Genomic DNA, 15,884 nt, shown 5'->3' with positions numbered 1-15,884 from the left:
TGCCTATCTTCTCCAAAGACTATTCTTTTGATTTTCAAACAGATTCCCATATTAGGATACTAGCTTACATAGAATTTTTTTCCATAAAAATTATCCTCCATTCGTATTAAGATTAAAGTAGCCAAAGGCAAGATACAAGATAATCCAACATTACAATGAATATTGTGCAGCCAATCTTTCTAGATAAAGATAAAGGCAAGATACAAGATAATATCGGTGAACTTCTCCCTAAGTAATATTGTTGCCCTACCAGCGTCCATATCACCAAGTAATGTTGATGCCATGCCAAAGCCCCTAACATCAATTCCATCGTATTCAACATGTAGTGATATATCTTCTTTCACAATGGTTCCTTGATCGCTACTACATGTAAGAGTTCATCATATCCAAATGATCCAGATGAACCTACCATATGAAAATATTGGTTCTCTACTCAATCCAATCTCCTCAGACCCTCATGCAAATTTGCTTCTGCCTCCGCCACCATCTTCGCTCATCGTTGTACAAACTAAAAACAAATAAATGTGCTTCAAAATATTTCCACATTAGCCATCTCTTCATTTTCCATGGAATTCCTTTATAGACAACAAAGAAAAAATTAGTTGTCCTCATCCACTCATGACATTTGCTTCAACCCTCGACAACATCCTCACTCATCCTTTCAAAAATAAATCAGCTTCCTTTTCCACAACATCCATCTTGCCAGTCATTGCCCGAGTCTTGTATCTCTCTATTTTCAACAATTTCCTGTACATACAGAAAACATAATTAATCCACTCTCCTCACCCTCATAAAACCTTGCTTCTACCTCCGCCACCATCTTCACTCATCATTCTGAAAACTGAAAGTAAATAAGACTGCTTCAAAAACTTCCACATCAACTATCTCTCCATTTTGCATCAAGATCCTCTTACCATTCATCACTCGAGTCCCATACCTACAAAAACCAAAATGAATCCACTCTCCTAAAACCTTCATGAAACCTTGCTTCTATCTCCACCACCATCTTTACTCATCCTTCCAAAATTAAATCAGCTTCATTTTCCACTACAACCATCTTGCCATTCATCGCCCGAGTCCTGTACCTACAAAAACCAGAATGAATCCACTCTCCTCAAACCCTCATGAAACCTTGCTTCCGCCTCCGTCACCATCTTCACTCATCCTTTCAAAATAAATCAACTTCATTTTCCACTACAACCATCTTGCAATTCATCGCTCGAGTTCTGTACCTACAAAAAGAAAACCAGAATGAATCCACTCTCCTCAAACCCTCATGAAACCTTGCTTCTGCCTCCGCCACCATCTTCACTCATCATTCTAAAAACTGAAAATAAATAAGTCTACTTCAAAAAAACTTCCACATCAAAGCATCTCGCCATTTTCCATCAAAGTCCTCTCCATTTTCACTACTTTCCTGTATATACACACTCCTCAAACCATCATGAAAATTTGTATTTGCCTCTGTCCCCGTCTTCATTCATCGTTCTAAAAGTTACAATAACTAAATCTGCTTCAAAATAATTCCATAGCAACCCTATCGCCATTTTCACCAAATTCCATGTTGTCTACACTAAGAACGGTGTTGGTGGCGGAAACAACCAACGAGGTGGAACGTAATTCCACTTAACATTATCACCTGCATCCAACAAAATAGGAATAGCTGCCCAAACTCTATGAATTCTTCTTCTTTTCCGGTTAGCTTTATTTACATAACCCTTATAACTATCATACTCACCTTTTACTGTATGTATCACTAATTCCCAAAAGGTCTTAACCTGATCCACAACATGAATTTGTTCATCGTTGTATAGTTTGGAACATCTCGCTTTCCACAAAACCCATCGAGCCAAAGAGGAAACAATCTGCCAAACATAACACCGTGAGAAGAACTTGATTCCTGGTACGGAGGTTGAAATAGAGTACACCTGAAAACTTTTTACCTGTAAAGTCAATGAAGAATTATGATATTGATAAAAAGCCTTTTGTTGATCCAACGTTCCCCAAAATACTGCACCCCACGTGAAAATGGTTGACCTATACTTATGACCTAATAACCTAAGAATTCGAAACCAAAAACTTTTGGCCGCAACACATTCCCAAAAAACATGATGCAATGTCTCAACTGCAAACCCGCACATAACACATGATCTATCAGGCATTGTTCTCCTCAATAAACCTTCTACTAGCAAGGCATAATGAATCATGAACCATCAAAACTGTAATACCTTATTCATACACTTAAGTGACCAAAATTGTTTCCAAAACTTCAACATATGCGAGGATGACACATTACCTTCCTCCCAATATTTTTTCCCCACAGGTACCGATTCAAAAGAAAATTCCTTCCAAACGCCACATAATATGTGAAGAATGGGAGGACCTTCGTTTGCAAAGTGTCTGATCTGGACAGCTTCCAACCATAATTAGACGGATCCCAATGCAAATCAGCAATTGGCCTAGATTGTAAAACTACTAGCTTACATAGAATTGAACAATATATGCCTCAATTGCTTCATTTTTAGTTTTTCCATTAGTAATCGACCTTGAGAATATTGATCTCTTCATGTCTCCTATTTGGATTTTGAAGAGCCAATGAATTTACTACTATCATCCTCTCCAATGATAAATATTTACGTTTTAATTTGTGATTTATCAAGGAAAAAAATAGACCTGAAAAATATGGGTATACAACTCACTTTGTAAACAGTATTGACCGTTTTGTCTCACCTCATCATCAATCAAACATTTGTAATTATCAATAATTATCGAATATTTATGTGCCCAAAATCCCAATGCTTTCGAAGCAAACAACATTCAAAGCATTACCTAGGTGCTTATGACCACTTGTGAATGGGGTAGGAACTTAGGTTTCTTACTCAAAGCATTGTCGAGAAGTTTGAGCACATAATGTGTATGCATATATACTTTCTCATAGAGAATTTTTACAAGGAAGTAGCAATCCCCTTGTTAGGAAGGCGACATATGCAATATGTAGATATTTATTTTGTTGCCATATATCATATTTGGCCTCCTCGTATATGGTAAAAACCCAAAAAAAGGTGATGTACAAGATTGCTTTGTTGTCATGCTTAGTTAGGGAAAGTTCCATAGTACGTGAAATTCGTGTTCGTCTAGTATAACATTCGTTTTCCTACATTGGAAAACGAATGCGAATGTTATTCGAACATTCTTGTGTTTTTTTTTTGTTTTTTTCCCATTTTTTTAATGTTTTTTTTTTGTTTTTTTTTCATTTTTAGGCTTATCTACCTCATAATAAATAGTTAATCCAAAAGTATGGTATTTATCATTCTTTGAGGGTGTTTTTCTTTCGCGAATGATTGAACCATTCGTGTATGGTACGTATGGTTCATACTATGAGGGAAACTACTAGGTTATGCCTATGTCATTGTGCTTAACTTGGAGTTTCATCTTATTCACACCCTCATCTATGAACAAACCAATTTAGGTCACTTTGACGACACACTAAGATGTTTTTTCAATTTCTAATACACAAGCTTAGTTTATCAATCATGAGAGACATGCCACAATATGCTTATATGTATTTAAAAAGCACTAGAGTATGTGTAGTTATTTTCCGAAATGGCTATAAACGCTTCGTTAATGTGTGGTTGCAATTAGGAGTAAAATTCCTTCAAGATGATTTCGCAGATCCAACTGCTGAGACAAAAAGGCAGGGAGTTGTTACGCACCAAAATGAACACATGTGCATTACTTCCGGGTTTTGCAACTCTTAATTTTCACGTGATTAGGAGATGCCTCGACTCTTCTTGATATGTGTAGCTTTACGAGGGGTAGTCTTAATTTGGAGAGGAGGCCAAAATGTAAAATTTTTTCCTAAAAATTTAGTAGAAGAGTTAGTTAAGCGCACACAGGATACAAATATGATGTGATATGTATGAGCATAAACATATATATGCTATGGCTATACATACATACATACATGATACAGATATATAATGTATATGTAGGTGGAAGGAACAGAGCATGCAGGCATGTAATGTGGCTAAGGCCGAGTAAACAGCCACGGGGGACGCTCTCCTTCACATAACGACGCCGATTCTGGGATCAGCGTGATGCAAAGGTACCTCATCTCATTTCTGATCTCGCTCACAGAGACACGGTTTATCTTATGTTTACAAAAACCAGTTTCACGGTTATTTTGATCAGTTGGATATGGTTTTTGACCCATATTCTAGACACAAAACCACAACGGAAACTATTATTGATATGGTTGCATTTCCGCCCCGCTCTAAAACTGAACTTTACCAGGGATGATGTCATCACCATGTCACACATATGTTGCCTATTCTTCTGGTTCTTATGGAAAACAGAGGAATCATGGTATTTTAGAAATGGTGAAGTCCTGTGGAAAAGAGAAAGACCTCCTCAAAGCAAGGCAATTACATTCTGATATGAAGCATTGGATCTTGAAGGACATCTATGTTTCTACTGCTCTCATTCGGACATATGGCAATTGTGGAGCGGTAGCAGAGGCACAAGAAATTTTCGATCATCTTCCTCATCGGGATGTTGTATCATGGAATGCACTTATATCTGGATATGTTGAGAATAAGGCGTTTGACCAAGCTGTAGAATGTTACAGACGTATGGTGGATGAGGAGATCATCCCTACTCCGGTAACATTTATCTGTATCTTAAAAGCTTGTGCTAACACTGGATCTCTTGAGATTGGGGAAGAATTACATGCCAAGGTGAGAGAGCGAGGTTTATTGAAGGACAATGTTGAGCTTGGCAATACGTTAATTGACATGTATGCCAAATGTGGCATCCTTGTGAGAGCAGAGGAAATATTTAATGACCTTTCACAACAAGATGTCGTGTCATGGAGTGCACTTATTGCTGGATACGCCAAAAGTGGACTTGGTGATCAAGCCATTAAATGCTTAAGACAGATGGAAAATAAGGGAGTCTCTCCTGATGAAGTGACATATGTTAGTGTTTTAAAAGCTTGCGCTACTATAGGGTCCCTTGAGATTGGAAAAGAATTGCATGCAAAGGTGAGAGAGAGAGTATTATTGAAGAAGAACATTGTGCTTGGGAATACTTTAATCGATATGTATGCGAAGTGTGGTGCCCTTAAAAGGGCACGTGAGGTGTTCGACGAACTTCCTCTACAGGATGTTGTATCATGGAATGCACTTATAGCTGGATATGTCGAACATGGTCTCGGAGATCAAGCAATTAAATGCTTCAAACAAATGGAGAATGCAAGAGTGTTGCCTGATAATGTGACTTATGTTTGCATTTTAAAAGCGTGTGCAGTGATAGGATCTCTTGAGATTGGAGAAGAAACACATGCTAAGGTGAGACAAAGGGGATTAGGAAAGAACATTGTGCTTGGAAACACGCTAATTGATATGTATGCCAAGTGTGGCGAGCTTCAAAGAGCACATGAAGTATTTGATGAACTTCCTGTGCGTGATGTTGTGTCATGGACTGCACTTATAGCTGGATATTCCAGGAATGGACATGGTGATCAAGCGATGAAATGCTTGAGGAAGATGGAGAGTGTTGGAATTTCCCCTGATATAGTTTCCTATCTCAGCATTTTAAAAGCTTGTGTCAGTGTGGGATGTCTAGAGATTGGAGAAAGAATACATGTCAAGATGAGAGAGCAAGGATTAGTGAAGAAGAATGTTGCAGTTGGCAATGCATTAATTGATATGTATGCTAAATGTGGCTTGCTACAAAGAGCGCGGGATGTATTGGATGAGCTTCCTCTGCAGGATGTCGTGTCATGGAATGTACTTATAGCTGGGTATGTCAATTACAGACTTGGTGAGCAAGCTGTTGAATGCTTTAGAGAGATGGAAGATCAAGGAATCTCACCAGATGAATCGACATATGTTTGCATTTTCAAAGCTTGTACGATTGCAGGGTCTCTACAGACTGGAGAAGAAATACATTTGAAGATGAAGAAGCAAGAATTATTCAAAAAGAATACTGTAATCAGGAAAGCATTAATTGATATGTATGCAAAATGTGGGGCCCTTAAAGCGGCACATAATGTATTTGATGAGTTTCCTATACATGATATTATGTTATGGAATGCCCTTGTAGCTGGATACATGGAAAATGGGTGTAATCATCAAGCTATTGAATGTTTTATACATATGGAGGATGAGGGAGTCTCACCAGATGCAGTGACGTATGTTTACATTTTAAAAGCTTGTGCTACCATAGGATCTTTGAAGATTGGAGAAGGAATACATTCTGAGGTGAAAGAAGAGGGATTGCTTAAGGATGTTGTGCTTGGCACTGCATTACTTGATATGTATACAAAATGTGGAGCACTTGAAAGTGCACTTACAGTATTTTCTGAGCTTCCAGACCAGGATGTTGTTTCATGGAGTGCCCTTATTGCTGGATATGCACAGCTAGGTGAAATGAATATGGTTTTGGATTCATTCAAAAGAATGAGACTAGTAGGTATTCAGCCGAATTCAATTACCTTCCTCGTTGTCATGAATGCATGCAGCCATGCAGCTCTAGTAGAGATAGGAAAAGAGTTATTTCATGACATGATTGTGTTGTATGGTCTCACCCCAACAGTAGAGCATTATACCTGCATGGTGGATCTGTTTGGGCGAGCAGGAGATTTTGGCATGGCTAAACGTTTTTTGCTGGACGATGTGTCAATGTGTTTGGCTTTTTTGGGGGCTTGTCAAAAATGGATGAAGGTTGAACTTGGGAGGTTCGCGTTTGAGAAAATAATACAATTGGATGACAGGTGTACTGCTGCATATGTTGGTATGCAAAATATATACACTGCAGCTGCCATGGATTTAAAAACAAACAGAATGGAGTAAGTGAGAGTGAAATATAGGGAATGGAATATCGATAGCAGTGAGAATGGAATAAGCCAGAGTTATGGCTGGTGAGAGCTATTCCCATGTATAGCTTATTTAAAGATCAAAAGAACTTGTGTATTTGGGGGCTGTTCAAGATGGTGATCATGAGAAGGATTAGAGAATGTGTGGTTATAATGCGAAGCTACTTGGAAGTATTTCGCTTCTCCATCATTGTCATCGTCATAGAATCCAACCTCTTGGTAATGTGTATAGGGTAACAATCAGATGTATTAGTCAGTGAGGGCAATAGCTCTGTGGAACTCTTTCGAAATGCAGATAATTGAGAACTCTCTTATCAGCATGCTTAGTAAATACTAGGCAATGATTCATAGGTGCCTTGACTGTCCACAGTCATAGTTGTGGATGCACAACTAATGATTAAATTGCCACCAAATCATATAAACAAATCTTATTTTATAAGTGGATAATTGTATATGATTTTGGGTGTTTCGGAGCAACTTGTTAGATTACAATAGGAAAGAACACAAGATCATATGGGAATATTACAATTTCAAATTCAAGAGATTAGTTCATTGTTACTATGATTACATTGAATTTGTCCACATTAACAAAGAGACTTCAATTTCCATGAGCTCAACCAGTTGTCCAATCTGCATTCCTTGCGAAAATACCTCATTCTAGTAGTGGTACTAACTAGTGTTCATGTGGAAAGGATGAGTATGTTCTCATTAAAAGATGGGACATGGTTGATTAGTAAGTGCACTTATTAGTTTTCATATTTTATCGGGAGATAAAGGGGTAAATCTGGAACTTGATTATTGCTTAAGCATAATAATCAATAGGAAAGAGGAAAAATACTATACTAACACTGAACTCAACAACCATTACAATGTGAACTTCAAATATTGGAGCATGAAGCTTGCGTTCTGAATTATCCAGGTTGGAAGAAGCCAACCCACCACACAATCTGGAGAATCATTTGTTGTGCTGCATACAAGTAACATAATGATCCCCTCATAACAAAGTGTTTCAAAATGCACGAATTGTTGTATGTCACAGAATTTCAAGCTATGATTTCTCCATGACATACACAGCCATAAAAAGCCACAATATGCACACCCAACAAGAAGCTCATCTGACAAATATGTTCACAAACTTTGAAAAGATTTTGATTGAATTGAACTTTGGCCATGCTTGTATAACCTTTATACCCACATTAAATTGTGAACTTTGTGAGCTTTTCGTTTGATTCGCTACTAGCAAAGTTGACTTTCCTACCTACTGTGTTAATTAATTTGTTAAGAATGAAGTAAATGTGCCTGGACCAAATTAAAGAGTTCCATTTCTGTTTATTGATCTTCAATGGTTCTTCACATTAAGGAAATTGCAAATGCCAATTGTCACGAGAATCTTTGATACTCTGTTCAACTTATTTTGCAAACTATGTCATGAGAGATCAGGAAAATGGAGATTTGAGGCAGAATCAGCTTTCCCAGTCATTTATAATGGTGGCTGAAACCACAGGTTATTTAGTAGTGCAGTGATTCGATGTTGAGAGAGAAAGAGAGAGAGAGAGAGAGAGAGAGAGAGCTTGGGCTAGAGTTTCAGCAACCACATATCGTATCTTTGCATAGATAACCACTGTTTGAAATGCTATTCACGCTTAATTTCAGCTGGAACAAGGTGATGCTTTTAGCTTCTGTACAAAGCAGATAAACAACCTCTAATGTTGAGGCCATTAAATTACAAAGGAATCATCCTCCGCATGGTCACATGGCATTAATCATAACTTCTCTTAATGTTTGCTTAGGAACTGCAAGAAGCAAGAATTAGTTAGCACAAATTCATCAGTCTACATGTAATGCTTGAAGTGAGTACACACTAGTATGTTTTATGTATAACTTTACCAGGTTGCCCCACGAAATGCGAGAATTGTTCAATAGCTTGTCTGATGAACATCTCCACGCCACTCACAACGGTAATCCCAGCCTCATGAGCTTCCCTTAACAGTCTCGTAATTTTAGGTGTGTATACAGCATCAAACACTAAGCTATACGCCTTCAATGCCTCCTGCAAGTGGCATACCTTGTTGAGTATCAGAATGAATATGTATAATGAAATGCACCCATTTATTTCTGAGATCTAATATGCTGAGAAAAAGCGTAACGCATGTCATTGTATCTCAATGACGCGTTGTATGAGGCCCTCAACCCCCCAAGATTCATTTCGCACAGAAAGAAGTTTGATAAAGGTGTTTACTGAAACGTTAATTTAGAGAAGTGACCTTCAAAATGGGTGTATCTGCAGCATTTGGATGCATGCCAATGGGGGTAGTATTTGCTAACACCATTCCCGTGGCAGGCTGGAATGCATTCAATTCCTCCATTGACATCACCTCTCCATCCACAGCTGCCGCAAGTATACGAGCTCTCTCTAAAGTTAAAGAATCACAATTCTAAGCAGAGTGAAAAAAGGAGTGCAACACAAACTTGGCATCCTACCACTACATATATGTGTATGAATGCACACATTTATATATCCTTGACTATACCAAGATTTCTATTCGCAATGAAAACTCTGGCTCCCCTTTGCTTTGCTCCATATGCAAGGGCTTTGGCTGCTCCTCCAGCTCCAATCAATACGAAGTATTTGTCAAACAGTGGAGACTTGTTTCCGTTGCTTTGCTGCCCTGTCCCATCAATTCTCATCATTCATTCATTCACAAAAAACACTAAAACAGTTTTACAAAGCACAAGTCATATATGATATTTTGGTCTGAATCAAACATAGGGAGAGGAGATGAACTGTACCCATCCAATGACACTCCTATTCATAGCCAACACATCAATTAGGAGTTTTCTACATCAATTGATCAATAATATGGGACCATCAATGCCAAATGATGTCTCATGCAGGAGGCTTTGCCTAGAAGTTCTGAAATAAATCTGTAAGTTAATAATGTGGGACTATTGATGTCAAACGATATACCATTTAAACCTTCCTCAATAGCTGTGATGGCAGCGTCACAGTCAGTATTATACCCCACCAACTTTCCATCACTTTTTCTTCTTGCTATTGTATTCACAGCACCTATAGCCTGTAAAAGCAGATACCGAGAGCACAGCAAATAACATAAATTTTAAGTAGTTTAAGACACGCTGCAATTCATGAAACTCATCTTTGGGTTGCAGGGCTTACCTTGGCAAGAGGTTCAACTTCATCACAATAAGCCAAAGCAGCCTCCTTGTATGGAATTGAGATACTAGAAGCAAAACCAAATGAATGTTTAGTTTCCAACACTCCTCAAGCATGATGGTTCTGCACACTCATAATCACCATAGAGCTAAAATTTTCGGTACTGTGGGACATTAAAATAGTGCATAATTCACACATAATTAGAGGATGATATTAGTGGCTTGATGATGCACAAAAGGTAGTGTGCAATTTTTCGTATTTACATGCTTCGATTTTACACAGATGTTTGTCGGCTTTATGTGATATGATAAATTGTATATGCTTTAAATTATATATGATAAATTGTATTTACATGCATTGATTTCACACAGATGCTTGTCGTCTTTATGTGATATGATAAGTTGTATAACCTGAATCCTGAAAACATTGACACGTGATAGACATTGAAAAAATCGACTATGTCATCTGCGAGGAATGGAACATAGATGCCGTCATAGCCAATTTTCTGGAAAAACTTGTTATGTATGATGGGTGATTTGCTATAGCCAACAAATCGTCCAATGATGCCGAAAATCTCCGTGTCTCTGCCAGCTCTTCTCAGCCCATATATGTTCTGAAGCTCTGATACCGTCAGCTGCCCGGGGGCAGATTCTTTACCAGTTTCAAGCGAGCCAAATGTGAGGAATCCACCAAATTTGGGGGCCAGAAGTCGGCTTATCAGACCATATTCACCCATAGCCAACGCAATTGTAGGCACCTGTGATTCAGGAACGTGTATGTATTACTGACGTAGGTCAAAAGCAAGAATCTCTGGTTAAAAACAACTCTTAAATCATGGCAAATCCTAACATACAGGCGATGGAGTCCAGGAACAGTTTGTTGCTGTGTGAAAGACTGTGAAACAAATGCATGGACAAAAGCAGCAGAACACAGATTAAAAACAAATGTAGAAACACCAGTTTTTTCATGCACTTAACATTTATTCATTAGAGGCTGAATGAAGGCTCACGCAGCCAGCCGAAAGCAGGGCTTTATAGAATCAGTGTGCATGCACCATGAATTAGTAGACAAAGAAGAATGATGGAAAGCTTGAGGATATGTATGCATCAGAAAGCGCAGAAGACCTTCCTTCCTTCTCTGGAGCGTTCAATTCATACATTCATTGTAATTGGTGTGAAGGCTCAACAAACATGTCGTGGGTTCAAATCTAGAAAGGGAAGGGGTCTTGCCCCACTAATGACAAACTAACTAATATGCTGTCATAAGCTAAATAACTTTCATTCCTTTCATTCATTCATGAAGATACATACATATCTTTTTACTGTCGAGAGGAGAACCGCTTTGCGATCTATGAGACGAAAGGATCGAACTTGGGTCCACCCAAAAGAGTAGTCAGTGAGTCATTACAAAACCCAAATCCTAAAGGGGCTCTAATCTTATATTCATTCATCGCGGAAAAAAAAAGACCAAAAAGCCTACCTTACTCGTGTCTTAACTTACCACGACCTCGAGTAATAAAAAACTCGGATTCATTACCTTCACAATTCCACTTTCCCCAACCCCATCCCATGTAAACACATAGGGAAAGCATCCTTACAACAACTACTTTCGCGAGCCTCCAAGTATGACAACTCCTAAAAGATAATTGCTTTACGGATCCGCTTTCCGAGGCCCAAGTTGCTACCAAAAACTACAAACTCACTTTCCATGACCCCTAGGTTTAAAGTCAAAAAATAACAAATAAGATATTTATCCTGAGGCCTAGTAGAAGATAGGGAGGGGAGTGTCCACCAAAAATAATACAAAAGGTGCCCACAGAAAAGCAAAGAGCCCCACACAGACACACACAAAGATAAGAAGAAGAAGAAATTACTGCCCAGATTTGGTCAGAAGAAATGATGATTGCTCAATGGCCATGTTGCTGGCCATCACTTTGGAATAGAATGGGGCAAATGGACATGTATGTGTTGGAACTCGGGTTGGGTCAAATGGGCATTTTGTGCTACAATTGAACTAAGAAAGGATGACCTTCTTTCTTTTCTGCTTAGACTTGTAAAAAGCTGTTGAACTTAACCCAGCATGGCTCCCTGTTTGTGGACCACAAAAAACAATCTCTCTATCCTCTTCTTGCATTATTATTATTATTATTATTATTATTATTATTATTATTATTATTATTGGTATTATGATGATGATTATGATGTGGACGACAATGACAATGACAATGATGATGAGTAAAGAGATGAATGTGTGTACCTGGGAGCTGGTAAGAATGCTAAACACTGCCGCCACATCCGTAATCTTCTTTGCAGTTGTCACAACCTTAACAATATCTGCTCCCGTCGATTGGATCCTTGCAACCAATGATCCAAGCTCCTCTCGCGATGGAGTCTCTTCGAAATTGTGGTCTGAAACTATGATCTTGCAATCACTGAGGCTCCGGTCAAGGCCCTCGACAAAGCGCGAAGCCACCTAAACATACCATGAACACACAAGAAGCAGTAATGCTGCTTTATTATGGATGAAGCACATAAGTCTTGCACAAAATAATCTATAGGGCAAAACAAACATAGATAGTCTGGCATTTCTTCTTCTTGGTATAGATATCAAATGCATAAAGGAGGACGACGACGACGAAGAAGTCAGAAAACATTACTTCTAATTCGACATCAATGAAATCAGCCCCGAGTGTAAAAGCCAATCGGAGGGCTTCTAGGCGCAGGGATTCATCACCATTGTATTGGCCCCCACCCCATTGAGGCCTGCATATAAACCCACCAAGAAGCTATATCATAATATGTATCAATGGGAGATGTATGTACATGTATGTATGTATGAATGTATGCTTGGCTGGTTTTTTAATTGAGGGAGGGAGGGAGGTACCTGTAGGTGACAATGGCAGGCACAGGGCGGGATCGGAGGAGCAAAGGGAGGTATTGAGAGGGGGTTAGGTGGAGGTCAGGGAGATGGAGGTGGTCGAGACGGAACTCGACCATGTCCGCGCCCTCGTCACAAGCCTTATGCATCTGCTGCAACATCTCAGGAATGGTGGGGGCAAGCAGGGGAACACAAACATGGCATTCAAGCTGCTGGGCCATGGAAAAATCTGGATGGATGTGGGATTTTACTATGATTGCAATGCAATGGGGAATGGGTGAAAGGATGGATGGATGGTTGGAAGAATCTGATGGTGTGTGATATGGTTGTATCAGTATGTATGTATCTACAGAGGATATGAGATGATATTGGTTGGTCTCTCCCCACCCTATATCTAAGGCTTAAGCTATCTGCAATCATGTGAGAGTTGCCCCATAGATTCTTCTTCTTCTTCCTCCTCTTCCTCAGCTACTACTCTGAGTACACCTATTCCTACTCCTACTCCTACTACTTTTACTGAGGTTTAGAGAGAGAGATTCCTGGTTTTTACTTACTCCCCCCCCCCCCCCCTGCCCTGCCCAATGCCCATCCCCACATTACAGTGTGTAGGCATGGATAGATTATTTCATTGTTTTCACACACACCTCACTTGTAGCATGGGCTAGCATGGGCTCCATTCCTTTTCTCTCGTTACTATTGAGACATTGAGAACACTCGTGTTTGTTTAGTCATCCGCGTTCCTTCATCTTATTGTATCCGCTTTCTCCAATGTTGGATTCACCATACCATTTGACAATAGACATATGGAACCGTACACATCTATGCATGTCCTAATGCGTGACTATTGAACAAATACGCACCTAATAGTATGGATCATAGTAAGTAATATTCGTGTTCGTTAGCCCGAACATTCGTTTTCATACGTGTGCAGACGAATGCATATGTTATTAAAACATTCTTGTGTTTTCTTTTACACTTTTACCTTAACTTACCTTAAATTTCTTACCTTAAAAAAAAATTACCTTATAATAAATAATGAGTGCAAAAGTATGGTATTTACCATATACTTCAAGGGTGCTTTTCATATGCAAATGTTAAGAATGTTTGCGAATGAGAATGCACCAATGGTATGTATGCTTCATACCATAGTATGGATAACATAACATGCTAGTTATGTGTGGGACACTAAGTTAGAGGAACATTACATGTGTATATGTATTGTATACTATATGATACCTTAGGCAAATAGTACCATTTCTTTCAAGAATGGTATGGACATTTGAGGACCTATTTTGTTTGGGTTTCTATCTCAGGAAGCCATCTATTGTCCATATTTAAAGATGGGTCACTCCAATACCAAATGGAACAACGTAAACCCATTGAACTTAACTTGTCTCGCCCATATGCCACTTGCCTTAACTATATTTATTTGGCCTTTTGTGAATCCAATATAATTTATTACTCTTAATTATTGTTGTTCTTAACAATCATTCATCGTCTCTTTGTAAATTTAATTGTATGACCAACCTTGATAATCATTCATAGTCTTCTTTTAATGGTTGCACACCAACAATGTCATGTGATTGGAAAACAATGCAAATTGCCATTATCATTTTTCTTTGAAGGTATTCCAGAATGTGACAAAGACCTACTTAGATAATTACTAGGATTTGGACAAAGATTGTGCATAATCTCATACGGTCTCTGCATAACATAAAATGTAATATGCAATAGGGAGAGTTACAAAGATTGGAGTTTCATGCCGCATGGAACAAAGGAATATTTTATAAGAGGAAATTTGCCAAGGTGGAGTGGCTTTACTCCACCCCAAAGTATTTTTTTATGTTGATAGTTAGAACTTAGAACTTAACCTTAATCAAAATCCGGTGGTAATTTCCTATATGTACATATTTCATGTGCAGCCTTAGGGCATTCCTAATAGTAATGTAGTAATTTTCTTGGACAAAAAAAGTAGGGCACCTCAAGAGTCAAAGGTGTTCTTTAGCTAATTATCGACCACCCATAAGTGCTAAAAAAATCGTACAAATTTCATCGATAAGTTACAGGGAACATTTTTGGGGTCTGTGTTTGTGTCTCGATTTCTATTTTTATTTGCTTTTAACGCGTTTCTACTTGATGTGTTGTACCAAATAGATCCCTTTGCTGTCTTAAATTCAAACGTAACACGAGGTAACATGCCCAAATTTTGCTATCATTTCAATAAAGCTTTGCTCTTTCTAAGAAAATCTTAAAGTTGGAACTTACGAGAACTTGATTTTTCTATATATATATATAATCGAATTACTTCGAACCTGGCAACGATGCGAAGCATAATCTCTGCTTTCCATCAGTCAAACAATTACCAAAATATGAAACCTTTACATATCTTATCAATTTCTCTAGAGTGAACATGATAGAGTAGGGTGTTTGTTAATATTGCCTATGATTGAAGAACTTTTGTTTTTGATCCCCAACTTGAAAAGCCAAATATCCCTCACCATAATAGGCATATACCTAGATCAAATGGGAACTAGGAACTTATATAGTAGATGTTTGATAACATTACCTCTCTTAGATGAGCTTTTGTTTCCAAAAAGCTCACTATAATCCCTCCCCATACTCTACAAATACTTATATCAAACTATTTATTTGCCAATATGTCTCAAGAGAAATAATATGTTTTTTATGAGCATAAATGACGTTATAACCCATGCATGGACATAGATATTTTTGCTACACCATGAAGTCATGGTAGTAAAACGAGGTATGGAGGAGTTCTAGCCCTAGATTCTTGCTTGACGGGAATATGCTAACTTTGTAGAACTCGAGGAGAGAGAAAACAAAATATGGGAAGAGAGAAAACAAAATATGGGAAGAAGTTAGAAGATACAAAGAGATGCAAGGAACTTTTATGTTTGATGTCAATCAAGAGGTCATTTGCCCACCTTACCACAT

General features: G+C 38.4%; 2 protein-coding genes across 2 annotated transcripts; one reads left to right on the top strand and one right to left on the bottom strand.

The window, feature by feature from the left end:
- The first annotated feature begins 3,985 nt into the window (after window positions 1-3,985).
- On the top strand, window positions 3,986-6,854 carry LOC147849416 (pentatricopeptide repeat-containing protein At4g13650-like). The gene is made up of 2 exons (XM_087337553.1): window positions 3,986-4,105; window positions 4,294-6,854. Exon 2 carries the CDS (start codon window positions 4,296-4,298, stop codon window positions 6,852-6,854), a length of 2,559 nt encoding a protein of 852 aa, XP_087193679.1. The 5' UTR covers window positions 3,986-4,105; window positions 4,294-4,295.
- A 1,508-nt stretch (window positions 6,855-8,362) lies between these two features.
- Window positions 8,363-13,204, bottom strand: LOC147849415 (bifunctional 3-dehydroquinate dehydratase/shikimate dehydrogenase, chloroplastic-like). The gene is made up of 10 exons (XM_087337550.1): window positions 12,936-13,204; window positions 12,709-12,814; window positions 12,309-12,524; window positions 10,463-10,809; window positions 10,056-10,119; window positions 9,846-9,954; window positions 9,409-9,546; window positions 9,142-9,290; window positions 8,765-8,927; window positions 8,363-8,670 (listed from the first exon to the last, which is right to left on the bottom strand). The coding sequence occupies exons 1-10, from the start codon at window positions 13,148-13,150 to the stop codon at window positions 8,627-8,629; spliced, it is 1,551 nt and encodes a 516-aa protein (XP_087193676.1). The 5' UTR covers window positions 13,151-13,204; the 3' UTR covers window positions 8,363-8,626.
- Between the last annotated feature and the right edge of the window lie 2,680 nt (window positions 13,205-15,884).

Source organism: Azolla caroliniana, unplaced genomic scaffold (genome assembly GCF_043228905.1).
Source record: "Azolla caroliniana isolate FFs.n. ecotype wild unplaced genomic scaffold, voAzoCaro1.0.p SCAF_68, whole genome shotgun sequence".
Taxonomy (NCBI): domain Eukaryota; kingdom Viridiplantae; phylum Streptophyta; class Polypodiopsida; order Salviniales; family Salviniaceae; genus Azolla; species Azolla caroliniana.
This window is presented reverse-complemented; position numbering and strand designations above follow the sequence as displayed.